A 13,193-nucleotide genomic window follows, 5' to 3' on the forward strand; every position below is an offset into this window, starting at 1 on the left:
GGAAATTTCTAAGATCTGAAGCATGTGATTTCCAAATGGGAGGGTCTCCCTAGAACTCAGCAGAGTGGAGAGTGAAGGGCATTTTGTCCCAAAACTCCTCACACTGCAGTTAGAAAAGAAAGCTACTGTGCTTCCCAGGGTGGAGAAGTAGGGGCTGGATTTATTCTGTCACTCAAAAGAACTAATACAGTGGGGGAAATTCACAAAACAGTGGTTTCCAAGACATTGGATATCAATGAAGGAAAATCTCTAAGAGAAGAGTAACTAATGAGGTGAGTCCCCCAATTGATCCAGCTTATTGTCTTCTAGAAACAGGAAAGAGAAATTCCATAGTCTTCTAAGTTAGAAGCAGAACTTTATTAAACAAGATCAACACTAGTTGACCTTGCACAAGAAAAGATGAGTGAATGTTTTGGTGTCATAAACTGTAGAAACCATCCGAAACGCAACGAAGAGAAAAGATTGCTGTAAAAGTGAGCAGCTGTGGAGTAACTTGAAGTGCGATTGGAATCTAGAGGAAGGAGAGGACAGACCATTTTTAAAGAGCTATAAACCCACAGATTTAAGAAATTAACAGAATCTGAGCACAGAAACGTGAGGTCACGTCCCAAAATTCCTGAATTTCCCCTTATTTCTTTGATAGTTTTCTTCATTGTATTTAGTTTGTTCAGTGTACCAAAGCACATATCAAATTATTTAAAACCAGAGACAAAAAGCTTCGAGACTGAGGCTGGCACTGTTACATAGTGGGTAAAGCCACCGCCTGCAGCCCAGTACCCATATGGGCACCGGTTCCAGTCCTAGCTTCTCCACTTCCGATCCAGCTCCCCACTAACGCATCTGGGAAAGCAGCAGAAGAGTGCCCAAATACTTGGGCCCCTGCACCCACATCAGAGACCTGGATGGAGTTCCTCGTTCCTAGCTTTGGCCTGGCTAAGGCCTGACCATTGCAACCATTTGGGAGTGAACCAGTGGATGGGAAGATTCTCTTTCCTGCTCTTACTCTCTTTCTCACTCTGCCTCTCAACTAAATACATAAATCTTCAAAAAGAAGAAGCAGCAGCAGCTGCTGCCACAAAACAAAAAACACAGAACAGCCCTGCACCCCATGGGAGACCAGGATAAGCACCTGGCTCCTGCCATCGGCTCAGCGCGGTGCGCCGGCCGCAGCGCGTTACCACGGCAGCCATTGGAGGGTGAACCAACGGCAAAAGGAAGACCTTTCTCTCTGTCTCTCTCTCTCACTGTCCACTCTGCCTATCAAAAAAAAAAAAAAAAAAAAAAAAAAGAACAAAAGCAAGAGTGACAACAGACTTTATACAAATGACAAGATAAGACAGAAGACAAAAAGCAGCCCTCTCCCCATTTTTATTTGTTTTCATTTTATTTGAAAGAGAGCAACATAGGGACAGAGACAGATGTTCCATCAGCTGGTTCATGCCTGAAATGCCCACAACAGCCAGGACTGGGTTGGGCCAAAGCAAGGAGCCTTGAGGGGGCCCAAGCACTTGGACCATCATCTGCCACCTTCTTAGGCATGTTAACAGGAAGCTGGATTGGAAGCAGATCCCAATATTCTTTTTAAAATTATTTGAGAGGCAGAGAGCTCCTGTTAACTGGTTCACTCTGCAAATGCCTGTGAAAACTAGGGGTGGGAGTGCCAGAATGGTAGCTGGGAACTCACGCTAGGTCTCCCACATGTTATCACAGGAAACCAACTAGACTAGAGCCATCAGTGCTGCTTCCCAGGATCCACATTAGCAAGAAACTGTAGTCAGGAGCTGGAGCTAGGAATCAAATGTAGGTACTCTGACAGCAGGTTATATGTTTTTTTGTTTTTTTTTTTTAAAGAATTATTTTGTTTATTTTAAAGAGTTACAGAGAGAGAGAGGTCTTCCATTCCTCTGGTTCCCTCCCTAAATGACTGCAACAGTCAGAGCTAGCTGATCCGAAGCCAGGAGCTTCTTCCGGGACTTCCACACGGGTTCAGGGGCCCAAGGAGTTGGGCCATCCTCCACTGCTTTCCCAGGCCATAGCAGAGAGCTGGACCGGAAGAGGAGCAGCTAGGACTAGAACCAGCGCCTGCAAGCTGGAGCTCTAACCCACTGTGCTATAGCGCCAGCCCCTGTATGTTCTTTTTAAGTACACATGAAATATTAATGAAGGCATATCATTTTAGGGCTAAAGTCTTCGTGTAGAAGGATTTAAATCATATAAGGTATATTCTGTGACCACAGTATAAATACGTCAGAAATTGATAACAAGAAGGTCTCTGAAAACATGTGAAAAGTAAATAAAACACCTCCAAAAAAGCAAAGAAACCAAAAGATTAGTGAAACTGAGTGAAAATGAAAATTCAGAACATCAGTAATGGGGCAGGCATTGTGGCACAGCGGGTTAATCTGTCACTTGGACAGCTGCATCCCATACTGTGAAGTACTGATTCGATTCCCATCTTCCTGCTAATGCATCCTGGAAGACAGTAGATGATGGCTTGAGTACTTGGGTCCCTGCCTGCCTGGTCTGCTTGGTCCTGCCCTGGCTGTCAGAAGGATTTTGGAGTGAACCAACTAATGGAAGTTATTTGTTCTCACTGTTTTTATCTCTCTCTTTGTCACTGTTTCTCTGTCTCTTTGCATTTCAGATAAGTAAAGATAACATTTTTTAAGAAAATCAATATTTGTAAGCTTGATTCAATGAAACCAAACCCTAATTCATTGAGAATATCAAAATGATAAGCCAGACTGGTGGGGGGAAAAAAGAAGACACAAATTACCAATATTAGAATGAGAAAGGTAGCATCTCTCCAGAGTTTTATAGATATTAAAAATAATAAATCAAAAACAAGCTAGCTAAAACGGAATGTTTTATTTATTTGAAAGGCAGAGTTACAGAGAGGCAGAGGCAGAAAGAGAAGGAGGTCCTCCACCTACTGGTTCACTCCCCAAATGGCTCAAGGGCTGGAGCCAGGAGCCAGGAGCTTTTTCCAGGTCTCCTATGCAGATGCAGGGGCCCAAGGACTGGGGCCATCTTTTTCTGCTTTCCCAGGCCATAGTAGAGAGCTGGATCTGAAGTGGAGAACCCAGGACTCGAAACAGTGCCCGTAAGGGATGCCGGCACTGTAGGTACTGGCTTTACCCGCTGTGCCACAGCGCCAGCCCTAATGGAATATTTTCCTGAAAGACACAAATTTCTAAAACCTAAGAAGAAATAGATAACCTAAATGTTCTGTATCTCTTGGAAAAACTTAGTTTGTAACTAAAAACCTTGCCACAAAGAAAATTCATATCTACCTAGCTGCATTGGTGAATTCTATGAAATGTTTAAGGAAGAAATATTGGGCTGGCGCCGCAGCTCACTAGGCTAATCCTCTGCCTGTGGTGCCGGTACCCCGGGTTCTAGTCCCGGTTGGGGTGCCGGATTCCGTCCTGGTTGCTCCTCTTCCAGTCCAGCTCTCTGCTGTGGTCCGGGAGGGCAATGGAGGATGGCCCAAGTCCTTGGGCTCTGCACCCACATGGAAGACCAGGAGGAAGCACCTGGCTCCTGGCTTCAGATTGGCACAGTGTGCCAGCCATAGCGGCCATTTGGGGGGTGAACCAACGGAAGAAAGACCTTTCTCTCTGTCTCTCTCTCTCTCAGTGTCTAACTCTGCCTGTCAAAAAAAAAAAAAAGAAAGAAAGAAAGAAAGAAAGAAATATTACCAATTCTACACAAAACTTGAAGGAAATTGAATGGTAGGCAGTGCTTCCCACATTGTTTTAGGAGACCAACTTTACCTTTGATTTGGATACCCAAATCAAAGACATTACAAGAAAAGAAAGCTATATATCTTGTGAACATGAGCACCTCTTGAATGTGCCTGTGGAATCTTAGCAAGAGTTTAACAGTTGGACTCCACCAATGTATTAGAAGAATAATTCATCATGATTAAGTGGATTTCATTTTAGGAATACGGGTTGGTTCAACATTTCAAAATGAATCATTATAATTCACCATGTTAACAGAATTAAAGGAATAAGCCTTAAATCCATCTCAATAAATATAGAAAAATATTTGACAAAGTCCAATATCCATTTCTCTGTGTTTAATTTTTTAATTTATTTATTTGAAAGAAAGAAAGAGCTTCCATCCTAGATTCACATCCCCAGATGCTTGCAACAGCCAGAATTGGTCAGGCTGAAGCCAGTAGCCCAGAATTCCATCTAGGTCTCCCAAGTGGGTAACAAGGGCCCGAACACTTCGGCTGTCATCCACCGCCTTCCCAGGTATTAACAGGAAGGTGGATCAGAAGAAGAGTACGCGGGACTCAAACCCACACTCTGATATGGGATATAGGCATCACAAGTGGCTTAACCTGCTATGCTATGCTATAATGCTGGCCCCCAGTATCCATGTCTAATATGTTCACCATGTGTCCTAATTAAACGACATCTTTGAAAAATTTATCAGTGGCATTAAACAATTTTTTTTTAAAAGACTTTCCCGTTGGATCAGGAAAAAAAAAAAAGATTGCTATTATTACTGCTTTTATTCAACAGTGTACTAGAGGTTCTTGCCAGTGCAGTAAAGGAAGTAAAAGAAATCCAGGTTGCAAAGTAAGAAGTAAACCAACATGATTGAATTTTTATAGAAAATTCTTAATATCAAAAATACAACTGAAATAAATACAGTAAGGTTTCAGGGCGCAGGTTTGTGTCCCGGCTGCTCTGCTTTTTTTTTTCTCTTTTTTCCTCTTTCTTTCTTTCTTTTTTTTAAGATTTATTTATTTATTTGAAAGTCAGAGTTACACAGAGAGAGAAAGAGAGGTCTTCCATCCGATCTTTCACTCCCCAGTTGGCCGCAATGGCCGGAACCAGGAGCCAGGAGCTTTTTCCGGGTATCCCATGCGGGTGCAGGGGCACAAGAACTTGGGCCATCTTCCACTGCTTTCCCAGGCCACAGTAGAGAGCCGGATCGGAAGAGGAGCATCCAGGACTACAGCTGGCACCCATATGGGATGCGGGCACTTCAGGCCAAGGCGTTAACCCGCTGAGCCACAGCGCCGGCCCCTGCTCCACTTTCGATCCAGCTCTCTGCTATGGCCTGGGAAGGCAACAGAAGATGGTCCAAGTACCTGAGCCCCTGCACCACGTGGGAGACCCGGAAGAAGCTCCAGGCTTTGGATTGACCCAGCTCTGGCCGTTGTGGCCATTTGGGGGGTGAATCAGCAGATGGAAGACCTTTCTGTCTTTCCCTGTCTCTGTAACTTTATCTCTCAAATAAATAAAATCTTTTTTAAAAAATCAGTATTTAATTAATTTATTATTTTTTTTTGACAGAGTGGATAGTGAGAGAGACAGAGAGGAAGGTCTTCCTTTGCCGTTGGTTCACCCTCCAATGGCCGCTGTGGCCAGCGCATCGTGCTGATCCAAAGCCAGGAGCCAGGTGCTTTTTCCTGGTCTCCCATGCGGGTGCAGGGCCCAAGCACTTGGGCCATCCTCCACTGCCTTCCCGGGCCATAGTAGAGAGCTGGCCTGGAAGAGGGGCAACCGGGATAGAATCCGGAGCCCCGACCTGGACTAGAACCCGGTGTGCCGGCGCCGCAAGGCGGAAGATTAGCCTGTTAAGCCACGGTGCCAGCTAAAAAATCAGTATTCAAGAATCAGCTGTATCTCCACTTGCCAGCAGTGAATTATTGAAATTGAAATTTTATGACTATATTCCGTTCTTTTCTTTTCTAAGTTGCATCAAAAATTGGGAAATACCGAAAGCAGTCACAGATCTGCACTCTCTGGACTGATAACTACAAAGGAAATTAAAGACCCAAATAATGGAGAAATTCCCTTTTGTTGTGGATCAAAAGACTTGGTGGTGTTAAGAAATCAGGGAGAGGGGCCAGCGCTGTGGCACAGCAGGTTAAAGCCTCAGCCTGAAGCACTGACATCCCATAAGGGTGCCGGTTCGAGTCCTGACTGCTTCACTTCCAATCCACTTACTAACGTGGGAGACCTGGAATCTCCTGGCTCCTGGCTTCGTATCAGCTCAGCTCTGGCCATTGCAGCCATTTGGGGAGTAAACTAGTGATGGAAGACCTCTCTCTCTCTCTCCCTCTCTCCCTCCCTTCCTCTTTCCCTCCCTCTTTCCCTCTCACCCTTTCCCTCCCTTCCCCCATCTGTCTGTCTCTGCCTTTCTCTGTAACTCTGTCTTTCAAATAAATCTTAGAAAAGAAAAGAAATCAAGGGCAGGTATTGTGGCATAGCAGGTTAAGCCTCTGCTTGGAATGCCTAAATCTCATCTGTATTGGAGTCCTGACCTCTCTGCTTCTGATCCAGCCCTCTGCCAATATGCTTGAGAAACGGTAGACAATGGTTCATGTATTTTGTGTTCCTGCCACCCATGGTGGGAACCTAGATGAAGTTTCTGGCTTCTGACTTTGGCCTGGTCCAGCCCTGGCTGGTTTGGGCTCTGGTTTTTGCTGTCACACTGCCTTTCAAATAAATACATTTTTGAAAATGAATTGTTCCTCACTTCTCCCTCAATAGATTATATAGATTCAGTGTAATCTTAATGAAAACCCTAGCACTCTTTGTGTATACATTTATAAGCTCATTCTTTTTTTTTTTTTTATAAGATCTATTTATTTACTTGAAAGTTAGAGTTACACAGAAAGAGAAAGAGATGCAGAGAGAGGGGTCTTCCGTCCGCTGGTTCACTCCCCAGATGGCTACAACGACATTGGTCTTTGCAACACTGGAAATTCTAAGGAGAAAAACACATTTTCAACATATATAGCAAGAGAGAGAGAGAAACTACCTGTTGAAACACAGAGATGAAACAGGAAAATAACGGGATCCAGAAAATAGATTCCAGCACAGGGTGAAAGTGAAGGGGCACCATGCAGTAGCTCGTCAAGAAGCACAAACATACACTCCTGCAGGTTAGAGTTTGGGGAGGAGGGAGCCCATGTGTTTGAATATACTGAAAATTTTAATTTTTTTAATATTTATTAGTTACTTTATCCATTGAAGAGGCAGACAGAGCTCCCATCTGTTGGTTTACTCCTGAAGTACCTGCAACTAGCAAGACTGGGCCAGCTTGAAGCTGGTAGCTGGAAACTCAGGTTGCGTATTAGCAGGAAGCAGCTAGAAGCAGAGCTGGGACTTGAATCCAGGCACTCCCAATGGGACGAAGGTGTCCCGAGTGACTATCCCAAGCAGCATCTTGTGTGCCAGAAACCAAATCCAGAGAATATAACCATTGGTGTGGCAGAAATGTTGCAAAAATAGTTTACTGTAGGGCTGTAGAAATACTGGGCAGTTTTTAAATGGGGCAGCTGTTAACTCCAGTAAAAAGGAACGAATAGTTTTTTGCAAAAAAGTCAGTGGTGGCCTTTGTCAACTGCTTGTCTTCACAGGGTACACACGGTCATAGCAGTGGACGGTTTACTGTCTAGGTTAACATGACTGGATGGAAATCGGACTTGATCCACTTGTTTTCCAGCTTGCTCAGTAGCTGAACTGTGGACTGCTATTTGTGGGAGAGCCAGTGCTCTTAGTGGTGGACTCAGTGCCTTACACCCTTTTGTGCAGGCCTGGTGCTGGTCCACGTGCCTGTGTCAGGGCCCTTCACGGACTGCTTGCCCCCGCCTCTGCCGTATTCTCCTGTTTCCTATCAAGCCACTGTTTGGAGGGGGAAATCTGTGTTCTAGTAATTTTGTTCCTAATCGGTTTTAGGAAAAAATGTATGTAAAAGTGCCTTTATTAACTTTGAATAGGCTGATTTTTTTTTTTTTTAAATGCCCTCTAGGAAGTAAAAAGAAAGAAAAAGAACGACCAGAGATTTCTCCTCCTTCTGATTTTGAGCACACCATCCACGTCGGCTTCGATGCTGTTACTGGAGAATTCACTGTGAGTGTCCTTAGTCACAGCTCGTTGATAACATTCCAGCGGTCTCAGACCTTTGTCTTCAGAATTAAGTTCCAAGTTAGCTTTTCTGTCCATGACTGCTTCTTACTGCTTTTTGCCTCTTAGCGGGTGGATGTATTGTTTGTCCTAGGGAGCTGAGCGTATTCATCAGGATTCTACTAAATATAGAAATTTCATCAAGCCTTCAGTTGTGTAGATTTTTTCCCTCCTGTATTTTGTCATCTATCTCTGGAAGCTCGTTGTGTTAGAGCCGTTCGGATCCAGGGGAGTAGCTGCGTGTCTCTTTGCCAGGGCATGCCGGAGCAGTGGGCACGCCTGCTGCAGACGTCCAACATCACCAAGCTTGAGCAGAAGAAGAACCCACAGGCCGTGCTGGACGTGCTCAAGTTCTATGACTCCAACACTGTGAAGCAGAAGTACCTGAGCTTCACTCCTCCAGGTAAGACGGCAGACACTGCAAACGACAGAGTGGCACAGAGAATGCCAGCCACTTCTTGACTAAAAGACAACTTGTACAAAAATGAAAGGCTAAACCATGGTTTTTGTCCCCACTTTTCCCCCCAGCACAGATTTTGCCTTTGTAAATTGATTAGGGCAGCTCCAAGATCATATTAATCTCATAGCTGTGCCAGAAGTGGAGTTAATAGATGTCTTGGCTTTCTGTTTCTTTTAGTTTCTTTGTTTTTTTCTCCTCGTTGCTTTTGAACAACTTCCAGCCATAGAAGTAGAAAGCAAATTGTAGACATGTTCATGTTAGAAATAAATTTATTTTAAGTGGGATAGAAGGAAAGCTATTTCACTATATAAATGAACAGACTCAAAGTAAAAAAGTGTTTACTCAAAAATTGAAACTCATCAATCATATAAATATGTAAAATATAATTAAGCATTAGCACTGAAAGGACTTACACCTCAGAGTTGCAGTTTCTTCACGTAAGAATTGGAGCATAGTAGGTTTTTAAAAGCAAATTGGTTGGTTGATGTCTTCACCTTTGTTTTATTTTTAGGTTTCACTCAGTCATGCTAGGTTTTTTTTTTTTTCTTCTTTTTTTTAGACTTATTTATTTATTTAGAAGGCAGAGTTACAACGAAGCAGAGATAGAGGCAGAGAGAGAGAGACAGAGGTCTTCATCTTCTGGGTCACTCTCCAAATAGCTGCAGTGGCCGGAGCTGTGCCAATCTGAAGCCAGGAGCCAGGAGGTTCTTCCTGGTCTCCCATGCAGGTGCAGGGACCCAAGGACTCAGTCCATCCTCCACTGCTTTCCCAAACCATAGCAGAGAGCTGGATTGGAAGTGGAGCAGCCGGGACATGAACCGGTGCCCATATGGGATGCTGGCACTGCAGGCAGTGGCTTTACCTGCTTTGCCACAATGCCAGCCCCCATGCTAGTTCTTACTCTGTCTTTTCCTTGCAGTTTATTGGTTAAAGAAAATTGTTTGCCTTTTTGGCCTCTGTGAATTTTGTTAAGTATGTCCATAGGATGTCATTTAGTGTGCTGCTCTCTCTCTGAAACCATCATGCAGTTTTGTTTTCTTTTTAGATTTTATTTGAGAGGCAGACAGACAAACAGACAAGACAGTTCATTCCAGTGATTCACTCCCAAAATGCTCACAATAGCCAGAGCTGAGCCAGAGGCAAGAACTGTGAACTCCATTCAGGTCTTCCACATGGGTGGCAGGAACCCAATTACTTGAGCCATCACTGTCACCACACCAAGTCTTCATTGGCAGGGACTAGTGACAGGAGCCAAAGCCAGGAATCAAACCTAGTATTCCAGTGTAGGACATGGTTGTTTTAACAGCTAGACCAGTCACCTGCTCCCATACATCAGATTTTTAAAACAATTGAGCCAAAGTCATAACATGTGGTTTGAGTTAATTGTGCTTAATATGTTTGCATCCCTGCAGAAATAAGGGCTATTCTCAAGAAGAGATAGACTTCTTTACAAGTGGTATTGACCTTTTTTACTTTAGTATGTCCTTAGGAAAATACCAGACTTGCCTTTAGAACCTTTGTGTCAGACAGTAAATCTGTGTAATTTAATAATTTTTTTAAAAAAAAGATTTATTTATTTATTTATTTGATAAGTAGAGTTACAGACAGAGGGAGAGACATAAAGAGAGGTCTTTATTCACTGATTCACTCACCAAATGGCCGCAATGGCCAGAGCTGAGCTGATCCAAAGCCAGGAGCCAGGAGTTTCTTCCAGGTCTCCCACGCAGGTACAGGGGCCCAAGGACTTGGGCCGTCTTTCACTGGTTTCCCAGGTTGTCAGTAGAAAGATGGACTGGAAGAGGAGCAGCTGGGACTTGAACCAGTGCCCACATGGGATGCTGGTGCCACAGGTGGATGCTTAACGTACTACACCACAGCACTGACCCCAAATTTAGTAATTTTTAAAAAGCAATGTTTAACCAGTAAATGGTAGATTGTTTACATGTGTTGTTGAGTATCTGAATAAACTCATTAGTCTTAAGAGGGATTTTTCAAAAGGAAACAGAAAACTTTAGAGTTTTACTTTGCACAAATGCCATTGTTTGAATGATAACTTTAGTAAGTTCTTCAATAGGAAGTTTTCTAGAGATAGTTTCCTTATCAATAAATTAATTTTGTTTTAATGAATACACACTGGGAGATATAGTTTCAAATAAATTTTAATAACTATTAAGAAATAAGTTACATGTCAAAATTTGTCCATTTCAAGTACACAATTCTGTGATTTTTGGTAAATTCAGAGTTCCATTAGGATTTGAGATATATCAGCTCAGTCTTAAATAAATTCTTGTTTGAGTACTGGTTTTGTCATTTTGCTTGAGTTTTTCAACCTAAAATGAAGCCAGTTTAAGACTACCTCACTTGCTTTTTATTTTTTAGTCATATAAACATTTTATTTCTTGAATTATTAACATTATTTTCTGATTGTTTCCTCTTTTATATTCAGAGAAAGATGGCTTCCCTTCTGGAACACCAGCAGTAAGTTATAATTTATTTCTTATACCATAAAAACCTCAGTGTTGATTTTGCTGTCTTTCTTTTTTTTTTTTTTTTTGGACAGGCAGAGTGGATAGTGAGAGAGAGATAGAGCGAAAGGTCTTCCTTTTTGCCGTTGGTTCACCCTCCAATGGCCGCTGCGGCCGGCGCATCGTGCTGATCCAAAGCTAGGAGCCAGGTGCTTCTCCTGGTCTCCCATGGGGTGCAGGGCCCAAGCACCTGGGCCATCCTCCACTGCCTTCCCGGGCCATAGCAGAGAGCTGGCCTGGAAGAGGGGCAACCAGGATAGAATCTGGCGCCCCGAATGGGACTAGAACCCGGTGTGCCGGCGCCGCAAGGCGGAGGATTAGCCTGTTAAGCCATGGCACCGGCCTGATTTTGCTTTCTAAAATAAATTCCCATTAGAGGTAAATAGCTACCTAATATCTTTTAAGCTAGCCACTGGAAGAAGCCATATTAATAAGTAGAATTTTCTTGATGGGATACTTGAAGTAACTAAAATTTATAATGACCTCTAGAGCAGTGTGGCTACTTCTGGTCATGTTTCCATGTACAGACATGAATACAGAGAACTTGCTAGCAGATCCCTCCCTTTCCCTTCTGGCACCATTCTATTGAACATAGGCTATAGAAGCATCCTGAACAACTAAAGCTAAACACAGTTACCTCTTGGAAACACTCACTGTTTCATGTTCAGTTGGGAGGGGGAACAGTCTCCTGGAGTTGTATGAGGACTTACATTTAAAATACCTACCTTGTACTTCTTGGGCAGCACATATACTGAATTATCTATCTACCTACTGGGACCGGCATTGCAGCACAGGGAGTGAATTGCCCATATGAGTTCCAGTTGCTCCACTTCCAGTCCAGCTCGCTTCCCTGCTAATGCATCTGTGAATACAGCAGAAGATGGCTCCAGTGCTTGGGCCCCTGTACCCGTGTTCAAGACATGGGTGGAGTTCCAGGCTCCTGGCTTTGGTGTGGCCTAGACCTGGCTGTTGCAGCCATTTGGGGAGTGAACCAGCAGGTGGAAGATTGACTTTTTCCCCCCTCCCTCCCTCCCTTCCTTCCTATTCATTTGAGAGGCAGAGTTACAGACAGGAAGAGACAGAAAGGTTTTTCATTTTCTGGCTCACTCCCCCAAATGGCCACAATGGCCGGAATTGGCCATCAGGAGCCAGGAGCTTCCTCCAGGTCTCCCATGAGAATGCAAGGGCCCAAGCACTTGGGCCATCTTCTGCTACCCTCCCAGGCCGTAGCAGAGAGCTGGATCAGAAGAGGAGCATCTGGGACACAAATCGGGACATATGGGATACCAGTGCTGCAAGAGGAGGCTCAGCCCACCACACCACAGTGCCAGCCCCTTTTTCTAACTCTTCCTTTCAAATAAGTAAAATGTTTTTAAAAATCTTTTTAAAGAATAAAATATCTGTGTACCATGTATCTGTCATATAATAAACTTTTGTATTATATAGGTTCATTCTTTACCTTTTTGCTTTTTTGTTTTTTTAAGATTTATTTTATTTATTTGAAGGGCAGGGTTGGGGGAGAGAGAGAGGGAGATACCTTCCATCTGCTATTTTACTCCTTAAATAGCTTCAATGGCGGGGACTTGGCTGGGCTGAAGCCAGGAACTGGGACCTTCTTCAAGGTCTCCAACATAGGTGTAGGGGCCCAAGCACTTGGGCCATCCTACACTGCTTTCCCCAGCACCTTACAAGTAGCTGGATCAGAAGTAGAACAGCCAGGACTCAAACCGGTGTCCATATTAGATGTCAGTGTCAAAGCCAGCATCTTTATTCACTATACCACACCACCAGCCCCACCATTTTTGCTTTTTTAATGACTACTTTTTCTGGTGGTTGTGGATTTTTATGTTTTTAAGATTTATTTGTTGGGGTGGGCGCTGTGGTGTAGTGGGTTAATGCCCTGGCCTGAAGTGCCGGCATCCCATATGGGCGCCTGTTTGAGACCTGGCTGCTTCACTTCCCATCCAGCTCTCTGCTATGGCCTGAGAAAGCAGTAGAAGATGACCCAAGTCCTTGGGCCCCTGTACCCATGTGGGAGACCCAGAGGAAGCTCTTGGCTCCTGGCTTCGGAATGGCGCAGCTCCAGCTGTTGCAGCCAATTGGAGAGTGAACCATTACATGGAAGACCTCTCTCTCTCTCTCTCTGCCTCTCTTCTCTCTGTATAACTCTGACTTTTGAATAAAGAAAGAAATCTTTAAAAAGAAAAGATTTATTTGTTACTTGAAAGACGTAGTGACAGAGAGAGAAAGACATCTTCCATCTGCTAG

General features: G+C 43.8%; 1 protein-coding gene across 1 annotated transcript in view; it reads left to right on the forward strand.

The window, feature by feature from the left end:
* Positions 1-13,193, forward strand: part of PAK2 (p21 (RAC1) activated kinase 2) — a 105,987-nt gene that overhangs the window by 56,732 nt on the left and 36,062 nt on the right. Inside the window, exons 3-5 of the mRNA XM_062209612.1 lie at positions 7,786-7,886; positions 8,196-8,343; positions 10,847-10,878. Coding sequence (XP_062065596.1) covers positions 7,786-7,886; positions 8,196-8,343; positions 10,847-10,878 — 281 coding nt within the window. The remainder of the gene's footprint in view (positions 1-7,785; positions 7,887-8,195; positions 8,344-10,846; positions 10,879-13,193) is intronic.

The sequence above is a fragment of the Lepus europaeus genome, chromosome 2 (assembly GCF_033115175.1).
Source record: "Lepus europaeus isolate LE1 chromosome 2, mLepTim1.pri, whole genome shotgun sequence".
Lineage (NCBI taxonomy): Eukaryota > Metazoa > Chordata > Mammalia > Lagomorpha > Leporidae > Lepus > Lepus europaeus.